The sequence below is a fragment of the Cebus imitator genome, unplaced genomic scaffold, assembly GCF_001604975.1.
Source record: "Cebus imitator isolate Cc_AM_T3 unplaced genomic scaffold, Cebus_imitator-1.0 Scaffold108, whole genome shotgun sequence".
NCBI classification, from domain to species: domain Eukaryota; kingdom Metazoa; phylum Chordata; class Mammalia; order Primates; family Cebidae; genus Cebus; species Cebus imitator.
Window position 1 is genome coordinate 463,512 of NW_016107423.1, and position 12,796 is coordinate 476,307.

The 12,796-nt window shown below is 41.3% G+C and overlaps 1 protein-coding gene across 10 annotated transcripts in view; it reads left to right on the forward strand.

Moving 5' to 3' along the window:
• Positions 1-12,796, forward strand: part of FRY (FRY microtubule binding protein) — a 477,475-nt gene that overhangs the window by 331,021 nt on the left and 133,658 nt on the right. For all 10 annotated transcript variants that reach the window (XM_017538031.2, XM_017538028.2, XM_037741802.1 and 7 more), the window contains 2 exons: positions 657-764; positions 10,854-11,112. In XM_017538031.2, coding sequence (XP_017393520.1) covers positions 657-764; positions 10,854-11,112 — 367 coding nt within the window. The remainder of the gene's footprint in view (positions 1-656; positions 765-10,853; positions 11,113-12,796) is intronic.

The window sequence follows — 12,796 nt, forward strand, 5'->3', positions numbered from 1 at the left end:
GTTAATTATCATTAAACATTCATATTCTCAAGAAATTAATTAAAAATAGAGAAGGATATCTCCATATAGGTCAGACCCATCGGTGTCATTTTAAAAGTTAGAAATGGGTGCACAACTATATACATTTCAGGATTTTACTTATTATGAAAGATTTATTTTGGAAGCATTTAATTTTTTAAAAACAGGACAAGGGACACTAGGGGAGAAGCATAACTCATCAGGGAAAGAAGCTGCTAGATGTCACAATTACAAAAGCACCATTCCTTGTATATATAAAATTTCCATTTTTAAATGCTGGATGTAGGAATGAATGAAATACATTTCTTCATGCTGATGCACTTGGCTATTTCTGTGATTCTGGTATTTTAAATGCAACTGGACTAGACCCAACTAAAGGGCAAACCCATGGTAAAATACTATTGATAGCAGCATTTTTCTTTTCAAATATATATGTCTGTCTTACATGTAAATTACTTAAAGTTTTATTAGAACTGGTCAAGCTACAAAGGGCATAAACGTTTAAGAATAATATGAAGCCAACACCAGGCTGTGAATCAGAGATCATGGATTCTAATCTTTGTTCAAATACTTAATTCATTTTGTTTTTATTTTCACAGCTTTTTGTCCTATTTTTAAATTTTGTCTTCTAATTCTAGGGGTGAGAGAAAGCCAAAAATAGATCTTTTCAGGACCTGTGTTGCTGCTATTCCTCGACTGCTTCCTGATGGGATGTCAAAACTTGAACTTATTGACTTGCTGGCTAGGTAGGAGAGAACATTATTTGACAAAAATTAATTTCAATCCTTTGTCATGACTCCTGAAAAAAAAAATAGAATGGTAGTTTACAATGGACAAATATTTACTGAAGGAGGTGCTATGATATGGGCAGGAAAAAACAAATTTGTAAGAATTATTTTTCCCGTGTTCAAGGGGTTAAAAATCCAACTTAGAAGCAAATACATAAGCACGTAAGGTTGCTAACAACCCAAAGCCTGTGTTCTGCAAACTAATGGCACAAAAATGTATGATACATCATTCATGGGCAAGAGCGAAATATGGACTGGGGAAAACAACAAATAACTCCTGAGAGAAGGTGGAACTTAAACTTCCGCTCAAAGAGAAGGTAGAGTTCAAAAAGGTAAAGGCAGAGACGTGAGCAAAAGCACAGAGGTGGGACCAGGAAATGAGATGGGCCTGGCCAAAAAGGAGTTCATGTGGAATCTTCTACCCAATCTGAGGTCCACAGACTCCCAGAGGACCAAGAATACAGGTTGTAGATATCCTAAACTAGTTTTAGCGTAGTGCTTCAGAAAGCTGCCCCAAATCATATTTATCACCTTCCCAATGCAGTCCAACGAGAACCTAAAATTTATTTTCTTTGAGTGAAATCATCTTATTATACTTCAGTAAGCTTTGTTATCTCATGTTGATCTGACACTCTAGTTGACAGTTACGTATGTCTTTAATTTAAAAATCAAAAGTGACATAACCTAAGTGTAATTTGGAAAGCAAAATTATTAGACACATGGGATGCATGGAATGAGGAAGAACAAAAGTCATCATTGGTTTGGGGGGGGAAGAAAATAGTTTACAAACCAAATGATGAAAGGAAATTGAAATAAGATTGGAGAGGTAGATTTTCAGCTAATCTTAAGTACTTGCTGAGGCATTGGGACTGATGAAGTTTTAAGCTGGGGAATAAGATGATAAAACATGGCAATTTAGGCTCTATAATCTGATTATGGTGGATTTTTTTTAAAAAAAACCTTGAGAAGGATAACAAATAGTCATGCTGACTGAATGAAAGATGTGTTACACATAGCCTAGTTTACTCACATTCTCTCACCTTCTGAGAACACCTTTCCCATCAATATTCAAAAATTACCCAAGCTCCCACCCCACATGGCTGCACATAATCTGGTGGCCTCCTGAGGCTCTGAGTGTCCCCATGGAGCCCCATGTCTCCTGGTTATTGTGGTCATGGTCTCTTTTTCATGGGCAGCCAGCTTGGGCTCCTCTGTTAATTACCTCTTGCTGTGTAGTAATAGCTTTTAGAGCCCACTGCCCTTTCCCATTCCTCTTTTTTTTTTTTTGAGATAGAATCTTACTCGATTGCCCAGGCTGGAGTGCAGTGGTGTGCTCTCGGCTCACTGCAACCTCTGCCAACCGGGTTCAAGCAATTCTCCTGCCTCAGCCTCCTGAGTAGCTGGGATTACAGGCGCCTGCCACCGTGCCCAGCTAATTTTTGTATTTTTAGTAAAGAAGGGGTTTCACCATCTTGTCTAGGTTGGTCTTGAACTTCTGAACTCATGATCCACCCCCCTCAGACTCCCAAAGTGCTGGGATTACAGACATGATCCACCACGCCCCGGCCTCTCCCATTCCACTTTAATTTACATTTGGACACAGCCACTCCCTTCCTCCTTCCTGACACCACTAGCACAAGAACAGTGCTGAATGTAAAGGTTTCCTGAACTCCTGTTACCTTCAAAACCATGATTTCAAGCCCTTGTGCTCTCTGACCAGAGCCTTCCACCTTGTGGCTGCTGATGTCACCCAGCCTTTCTGCTGTCATCGGCAGCCTTCCAGCCATGGATCCTTCTTCCTTCCAGTCCACGCTTAGGGTGTAACTTTTGAGACCTAGCAACCAGAGTGTGAGTGAAAAGCACATTCCCTGGAAGCAGGAAAGCAGAGGGAAACGGGAAAAAATAAGCCTGGATCAAAAAGGGCTTTCCAGTTCAGAATGAGAGGAAGACCTGTGGAGCAACAAAGGGTTTCCAAAGAATAATGAACACAATGGTTTAGGGGCTCTGGGAAGCTGAGAGAAAAAGAGACTAAGACTGTAAGGGTCATCCATGCAAATATTGAGTCACGTGTGATGAGGGCAGAGACTGAGAATAAAGAAAAGCTGTGAGACAAGGGCTAGAGCTACTGAAAACGTGAAGAAGAACCTGTCAGTTTGCTGTGGTCGGCACTGGAGGGGGCGGCACAACCAGGAGATGTGTATTTCCCTGGAGCACAAGTGACTGAACAAAAAGCCCCTCTCCATGGCCTCATGACCATCAGGAGAAAGAGGGCCACCATCTAACACATCTGGAGGAAGCAGGACAAGAGAATGGGAAGAAAACAATCCTCTAAAAGCCTGAACTTAATTTCCTACGTTGCTTTGCCATTTTACTGCATGATCCGGATAAATTATTTAACCCTCAGGCTGTGTTTTTCCCTTGGTAAAATTTGGGTGAAATTGGAATGAGACTGCCTGCCTCTTAGGACTGTTGAGAGGGCCAGATGACAAGACATGTGGTTAGAGAGAAGAGGTGTCTGCAGGGAAAAAGTTATCAGTTAAATTGAAGTGGAAGGAAGGTTCACTTTATTCAATTAAAGTCTAATTGGTGATTATGTACACCAAGGGCTTTGAAGTACTAAGTTTTTTGAATGGTGTGCAGTGTTCTGGTTAAGTCTTTAATACTATTTTACCATAAGTCTGAGTGGGAGGCTCCTATCTCTGGATTCACCTTGACAGCCCAATCCAGTGACACCCAGACCCAGAGACTGTGGTGCCAGGCATGTTGGGAGGGAATTCTGTCAGATGTGGTTGGAATGCTAGTGCTGTTTATAGTGCGTCCTGTTTATTATGAGGTACATTCTTACCAAGCCCAAAGCAATGGGTGCTGTTTGTTTTTTTTATGAGAGAACAGAACACATAAATACTCCTGAGAGTTTAAGTCTTAGGGAGAAAGCAAGAAAATGACTGGACTTATATGGGAAACCCATGAAGAGATCTTTTTCGTAAGCTTCAAAGAAAGCCAGAGCCGTTCTCCTCGGGGGAAGGATAACTGGAGCGAGTGACGTGCACACAGAGCTCTGTTAACCTGTGAGAAAATGAGCCTCTTCAGATCTCCTCAAGAGGGTCAGAGGACAAAAGTGAAGTCATTCAGGAGCAATAAATATGGGTTTCGAGTGCCACACAAGAAGTCTTCCGTCACTTTATACCCCCACAGTCCGGTTGCCTTGAGATTAAATTGACCTAAGATAATATATGGTCTAGTCAGAGAGGGGTGAGACCTTTTATTTCTGACGCTTCACAGTCACATCCGTGGTACATGTTTACTTAAAAACTTGGTGTTTTTGATAATTGGTAAAATAAGGGCGGTGTTCATGCAGGCTGTGCCTCCCTCCCAGCTCAGTTCCGTGTAAGGAGTTACAACTGTGTGTCCCACACAACTGCCCCCAGGCCCCTCCCAGCATTTGAGTAATGGCTGAATACCACAGACACCCACACCTCAGACACGCATTAGTATGTTGCACATGACAACAGTGTATACAACGAAGCTGGAAAACGGCCTTCTTCAAGCTACCAGCTTTCTAACTTTACATGAATTGCTCAGCCAGCTCAGCCAAGTGTGAGAACCTTTCCATGTGTCTACACGGAAGCTTCACAGGTCTTCCTGACATCATGGCGAGACCCATGGGGGTGCTTCCTTCCCATCCTCAGCAGAGCTTGGACTGCTCAGCTATCTGAATTCCTGAGGATTCTCCACATAGAAAAGGGAGCTGACTCCCCTTCGCAGCCGCCATCTTTTTCTCTCTCACTCCTCTCCTAGATGTTTCCTGCTCTGTCATTTGACCACAAGAGGGAGCTTTCACCAGCAGTCCATAGGCTCCTGTCCTTGTCACTTCCTTCAGTGCCTTGTATGCACCAAGGATTTGCTGTTAGGTATTCACCCTCCTCTTCCAAACTCTCAACAAATGTTAGTTATTATTTTTAGATATCTTCACATTCAAAGAACATACACTGTGTTATACAAATGCATTTCATATACATTATGTTAGGTAAGCTGAGCACACGTTTATTCTTATTTTTAGATAAGGAGATTGAACTTCAGAAGGGTAAATCTGATTCCCCAAATTTATAGCATTTTCCAGATGTCATTGGTTTTACGCAAAATGGTAAACCTGTTTTATGTGGTGTTCCCATATGACTTGTGGAAACTTCTGAGTTAATGCATACACAGATTCCATAGTCTTCTGAGATATCTAAAAATTATTAAGCATTTATTCTTCTTTCCCTTTTCCACATATGCCTGTGTTGTGGAAAGTGGTTATTTGTTTGGAATATCTGAAAGAGAACTCGTCTCAATTGTATATATTGCCTCAATCACTTACTTAGTCATATTTCTGTATTTTAATTGAGATGTAGTTCAAACTACTGTAAATAGATGGGGGTTCATTCTTTAATAGCCTCCGAGAATAAATTTCCACCCCTTCTGGAGAACTACCCTGGTGGTAAATAGTCCACCTGTCTCAAGCTCCTCCTTTTCCTTGTCTGCTGTTTCTTCCCCCACTCCCTTCGGGGACATTGTGGGGCACCTCTTCCTAATAGCTTTTGCTTATCTTGCCTAGTTCAGAGGAGGATGTTTCTCCTAATTTATATTTTCTTCTGGATATGGTTTGTGAATTTGAAATCACCTCTTTTCATTCATGCATCTCTCTGTACAAGAACACTATTAAAAGCCACTAAGCTGATTCCATCAGAATCTGAAGCTTACCTTAGGCAAGTGTTTTCCATTAAAAGTCCTATTTCTGATCTGACCAACCAAGAAGGCAGCTTTGTCCAAGTTCTGTTTTTTCACCACTTTATGACATGTCCTTACTTGTTCAGTAACACCCTTGTCTGAGCAGCATGTGCCTTGTTCTCCATCACCACAGACAGAGCCCAGGACCACTAACAGTGGCACAGGTGGCCTGTACAGAATACAGCTATGCATTTGCTTTCTGACGTGAGCAGTGAGAATCATGCCAGGCCTGTTTAGTGCTCCTGATCCCAGCTACCTGGGAGTAGCAGCTGCAATTGGTATTGGCAATACTGGTTTCTTTTATTTTAGGCTACTGAAAACCAGATCAGCCTCTCAGAAATTTAGCCGTAGTCCAGACTTCTTCATAAGTTGCTTTCTCCTAAAGTCTCTCTGTTCTCTCTTAATTGCTGCCACCAAACTCTCTCAAAGGACAGTTTTTAAAATTATAATTGCACCTGTTTAGTTTGCAGTTGAGACCTGTTCTGTCTTTCCTGGTCTACGTTCTCTATGAAGATGGCCCAGCTGGGGGAACTGCTGTCGCCTCACCCTCATCCTTGCTAGAGAAGGAGATCTAATAGGATTTGTAAATCTGTGGGCCAGCTCCATGCTGCTTTCCTGAGTACTCGAAATAGCTAGACATCTTTCTCATTTCACTTCAAGGCTTCTTTTTCCCTTTTAGATAGCTTTTTTTTTTTTTCTGCTTTCTAATGTAAATCCCATGTGTTTCACAAGATCTTGATTGTCTGGTCAAAATCTAATAAAAGTAAAACCGAGGAAGAACTGAGTGGAAGAGATGGCAACTATATCTGACAGGCAGCTCTCTGCTTATACGGTTCGAGCAACAGACACAGGGAGGGAGCCTTGCCCTTTTCACAGATTCTTCCCCTTCCCCCTCAACTGCTACCCACAGATTCATCTTGATAGGTGATTTCCCCTCAGTCTCAGTTCTGTGGCAGTATGAGCCTTTTTCTTCTACAAACATTCCACTTTTATAATCAGCTAAGCCTTCTATACCAGAAACCCTTTCCCCTCCCTGGTCTTCATCCTCCATGAATATTTTTGAGCCTTTCACTGGTAGAGCATGTAAACACCGTAATGTTAAGAGTCATGGCCACCAAGAATAACAAGGACTACACTGCCCTGGGGCTCCAAGAGTCCTGAAGATGATCCTGCATTGTGGGTTTGAAGTTAAAACAGATTCTAGATTGCAAATTGTGCATGAGAGCAAAGGTAGATGAAGAGTAGAATCAATCTCATTTGGAAAGCTGAAAGTATTGACCCTTACTAAAGGCTTCATGAAAATAGAGCATGACATGGCTTTCGTCCTTGGTGCTTGCCTGATTTCATGATGATACTGGTTTTCTAGGGCTGCCGTAACAAAGTGCCACAAAATGGGTGGCCACCTAAACACCAGAAATTTATTCTCTCACAGTTCTGGAGGCTAGACGTCCAAGATCAAGGTGTCAACAGGGTTGTGTTCTGCTCAAGACTATGAGAGGGAATCTGCTCCAAGCCTCTCACCTGGCTTTTGGTAGTTTGCTGACACTCTTTGGCTCCCTTGGCTTGTAGAAGCATCACCCTGATGTCTGCCTTTATCTTCATATGGCATTATCCACATGTGTTTGTCTGTCTAGTAAAGTGCCCTTCTTTCTTATGAGGACACCAGTCATATTGGATTAGGGGCCCACAACCTCATCCTAAGTTAGCTAATTACATCTGCAGTGACCTCATTTCCAAATGGTCACATTCTAAGGAACTGGGAGTTAGAACTTCAATGTATGAATTTTGTGGGGGACACAAAATTGTGACCACTGTCATTACCATCAGTTAACATTTATTTAGTGTCTGCAGTTCCTGGTTATTAAACTATCACCTGTCCTAAAAATGGTGGCTTGTTATCTGTAGAAGCTTATTTTCTAAGACATTCAAGACCACAGACAGGTATAAATGTAGTAAATTAGAATAATAAACATAAGATGGGGAAATGACTTCAAGTGCTTTTCATAAACTAGTGTTTTCAAACCACGGATTGCAGAGATGACTCACAGCTTCTTGGCGAGTAAAGGAGCGTTTTCTCCCCAAATAGATGGACTTCAGGACTTCTGCCTCCAGCTTTAACCAGAGTGGCTCAGGTTTTATGTGTGTGTATATACCTGTGTATATATATACATCTTATATATCAATACATCTATACATCTTATATATATACATCTTGTATATCCATACAATATTATATATATATATATATATATATGTATATATGTATAAATTGAAGTTTGTATTAGAGTTTTCCAGAGAGAAACAGAAGCAATAAGAGGTATAGAGAGAAAGAGATTTATTGTAAGGAATTGGCTCATGCGGTGTGGAGACTGGCAGTTCCAAAATCTTCACGGGGGGCCAGCAAGCTGGAGACACAGGACAGCCAGTGCTGCAGTTCTTGTCTGAAATCTGGCAGGCTGGAGATTCAGAAGGGCCAAGTTTCCAGTTTGAATCTGAACGCAGTCTGTTCTAGAACCAGGAAGAACCAGTGTTGCAGATGAAGTCTAAAGGTTGTAGAATTTCTCTTTTGCTCAGGGAAGTCCAATCTTTTGTTCTAGTCAGGCTTGCAACTGGTCAAATAAGGCCACACACATGAGGGAGGGAAAACTGCTTTCCTCAGAGTCCACTGATTTGAATGTTAATCTCACCCAAAAACATCTAGAACAATGTCAGCCAAATATCTGGGCACTGAGGCCCAGCCAAGTTGACACATAAAATTTACCACCACAGAGCTCTCCATAAACTTTTGTTGGAAAAAAAGATGGATCTGCTGCTGAATTAAATATGAAGAAACTTTGAAAACTCCTGTTTTAGGCAATTCTAGATTGGAAGCCCAGGTTAAAGCCTTCTCATTCTTCTTTCAGCAACTACTTAAGAACTATAGTTTTAATGGTATAAGACATTCCTGAAAAATTAGCTTAGATCTTCCTTCTCAGTATCTGCGTAGAACTTTACATGCTTTTGAGACAGGAAATGTATTCCCTGGCTCAGTGTAAATCTGTGAACGAAAGAGCTATTTACTTGGTTTATATTGTCAAACTGAACCAATTGGTGTACTTTATGCTTTAGAAAATAAGACAAGAGTTTGCTTATCTTATCAAGCTTTTGAAGTGTTATCTATTTGACAGTGATAACTGGGGTGATTTGTGCCAGGCTTGTTTTATGGAAAGTATTTGGGATTAAAGATTAGAAGTCCTAGATTGAATTCCTGGCTCTTCCTTTTGTTAACTTTGAGCAACTTCCTTAGCTACTCTGGGCCACAATGTTATCTTCTATTTGTTGGGGATAATATCTGACCTGGGTATGGGGGCCCCCATTGACTCAGCCACTTTCTTCTCTTAACACCAAACACCTCCAGGCTGCTGCGTCCTGGGAACTCTATCTTCTAAATATCTGTTGCCTCCATCTGCCCTTTCCCTACCATACTTCTCTGCTTTGGGTTAGGCCCTCACCACTTGTTGCTTAAGTCATTGCAGTGACCTCTTAGGTGGTCTGTGCTTGTTTCTTCTCCAAGGCATTCTCTCTATTTCTGCCTGACTCTCTTTTCTCAAGAGCGAATCTAATCATGTTTTTTTCCCTATAACTTTCAAGATAAAATTCATCTTCTAATAATAGCTAACATTTACTGAGTGCTTACTCTGTGCTCCTTGCAGTGCTAAACATTGCACATGGATCATTCAGTGACCCTCACAACAGGTTTATGCAATGCAGTTACAGTTAGTATCCCCATTTTACTAGTCTGAGGCTTAGAGAGTAAGCGACTAGCCTGAAGTCACATAGCTAATAAGCGGCAGAGGCAAGACACTAATCCGGGCATTCTGATTCCAGAGCACACACTCTGAACCCCTTCCCTGCTGTGTTGTCTCCCTGGGTGGCCCAAAGACCCCTCAGTGACCTGTCTGTGCTTCCTTTCTAGCATTGACTCACACCTGGCTCTTGCAGGCTTCTCACCCAATAGACACAGCCACAATGAACTCCATATCCTAAGTGCTATACACAGGGCATATGATGACTGAATCGTAGGCAGGTCTCTCTTAAAAGCCTTTGCTTATTAAATAAATCAATGAATATATAAAGCAATAGGTTAGCAATAATCCACCCTACCAATGTCAAGATTTAATATTATTGTGTTGCTCTAGATTAAACCACAGATACACTGGAATTCAGTTAACTCACTCAAAATTTCTGCACCTTGGCACTATCGACATTTTGGGCCAGAAAAGTCTTTGTCATAAGAAACTGTCTTGTGCATGGTCGGGTGTTTAGCAGCATCCCTAGCTTCTACGCATTAGAAGGTTGCCTGCACCATGCCCCAAGGTGTGCAGCCAGAAATGTCTCCAGACATTGCCAGATATTCCAAGGAGCAAAACTGCTTTAGGACCACTGGCCTGACTCGGATTGCTCATTTATAGTCAGCTTCTGAATGAGCCCTTTATCTTCTCCAGTACTCAGCTTCCTCATCCTTAAAAATAGGATTTGATACTAATTTATTCTGTAGCCAGTGATGTATTAAAAAGTGTTCATATACAGTACAGCTAAGTGCAATGTGGTATATTGGATTGCATTCTGAAACAGAAAAAGGACATCAGTAGAAAACTGGCGAAATATAAGTAAAGCAGTTAATAGATTCGTACCAATATTAAGTTCTTAGTTTTGATAAATGTACCAAGGTTCTATAAGATGTTAACATTAGGGGAGGCCAGATGAAGGTTATATGGGAAAACTCTGTATTATATTTGCAATGCTTCAGTAATTCTAAAATTAGAAGATTTTTTTGTTTGTTTTGTTTTCTGAGACAGAGTTTCACTCTGTTGTCCAGGCTGGAGTGAAGTAGCACAATCTCAGCTCACTTCAACCTCTACTTCCAGGGCTCAGGCAGTTCTCAGCTTCCCAAGTACCTGGGACTACAGGCATGTGCCACCATGCCAGGCTAATTTTTGTATTTTTAGTAGAGACAGGTTTTACCATGTTAGCCAGGCTGGTCTCTTACACCTGAACTCAGGCAACCTGCCCGCCTCAGCCTCCCATAGTGCTGGGATTTCAGGTGTGAGCCACCGCACGAAGCCAAATTATAAGTTTTTAAAAAGTATTTATGTAAGTCATTTACTAAGCCAAAAATAAGGGAGACCCATTTTCAGACTCAAATAGAAGAGATATGTATTAATAGATGTTCATTCTTAGCTCTAGAAGACCAGTTAATAAAGTAAATGATTGTATTGTCTTTTATTCATTTCACAGGCTCTCTATTCATATGGATGATGAATTGCGACATATTGCACAAAATTCTCTTCAGGGTTTACTTGTTGACTTCTCAGACTGGAGAGAAGATGTACTATTTGGCTTTACCAACTTCCTGCTCCGGGAAGTAAATGATATGCATCACACACTCCTTGATTCGTCCCTGAAGTTGCTGCTGCAGCTGCTTACCCAGTGGAAACTGGTCATACAGACACAAGGAAAAGTCTATGAACAAGCCAACAAAATCAGAAATTCAGAGGTGATTTTCACACCTTATCCATGAATTTATTTTTCTTTTTTCTTTGTTTTGTTTTTTCTTATTGACACCGTCTCACTCTGTCACCCAGGCTGGAGTGCATTGGTGTAATCTCGGCTCACTGCAACCTCTGTTTCCTGGGTCCAAGTGATTCTTGTGTCTCAGCCTCCCAAGTAGCTGGGATTACAGGTGCACGGAATCACACCTGGCTAATTTTAGTAGTTTTAGCAGAGACGGGGTTTCACCATCTTAGTCAGGCTGATCTTGAACTCCCAACCTCAAGTGATCCTCCCACCATGGCTTCCCAGAGTAGTGGGATTATAGGCATGAGCCACCATGCCTGGCCAAATTTATATTCTTTTAGGCACTGTAAATGAGTGGCAGTCCAGATCCTTTAGAGTTCTTACTTCCAGCCACATGGGAACTTCCTCCCTGGTGGTGGACCTTAGTTCTTCCACTGGCATAAATTGTGACCAAGAAACTCAGAGCATGATATTCCACATCAGGTTAGACTTGTTACCATTCACAAGGCCATTTAGGGAGTAGAAATTGGTTTTTTCAGAGAAGTATGATTGCAAATCTATTTATAAGAGTGTATGACTACAGGCCAGGGACTTAGAACTGAAGGTGGATGTGGATATGGATGTGGATATGGCTGTACATGTAGATGTGGATGTAGGTGTAGATGGAGATGCAGGTGTGGATGTGGATTTGAAGGTGTGGATGTGGATGTAGGTGTGGATGTGGATGTAGATATGGATGTGGATGTAGATATGGATGTTGATGTTGATGTAGATGTATATGTGGATGTGGATGTGATAAGGATGTGGATATAGATAAGGATGTGGATATGGATGTGGATGTAGGTGTGGGTGTCCATGTAGATGTGGATGTGCATGTGGATATGATATAGATATGGATATAGATAAGGATATGGATGTGGATGTAAGTGTGACTATAGATGTGGATATGGATATTGATGTGGACATAGATGTGAATGTGGGAGTGAGTGTGGATGTGATATGGATGTGAATAGGGATGTGGATATTGATGTGAATATGGATGTGGATATAGATATGGGTGTAGATGTAGGTGTGGGTGTGGATATAGATATGGATGTGGATGTACATGTGGTTGTGATATGGATGTGGATGTAGAGAAGGATATGGATGTAGGTGTGGATATAGATAAGTATGTGGATATAGGTAAGGATGTGGATATGGATGTGGATGTAGGTGTAGGTGTGGGTGTGGGTGTAGATATGAGTATGGATGTGGATGTGGATGTGATATGGATGTGGATGTAGAAAAGGATATGGATGTAGGTGTGGATATAGATAAGGATGTGGATGTAGGTGTGGATATAGATAAGGATGTGGATGTAAGTAAGGATGTGGATATGGATGTGGATGTAGGTGTGGGTATGGATATAGATATGGGTGTGGATGTACATGTGGATGTGGTATGGATGTGGATGTAGGTAAGGATGTGGATATGGATGTGGTTGTAGGTGTGGGTGTGGATGTAGATATGGATATGGTTGTGGATATACATATGGATGTGATATGGATGTGGGTATAGATAAGGATGTAGATGTAGATAGGATATGGATGTGGATATGGATATGGGTGTGGATGTACATGTGGATATGATATAGATGTGGGTATAGATAAGGATGTGGATGTGGA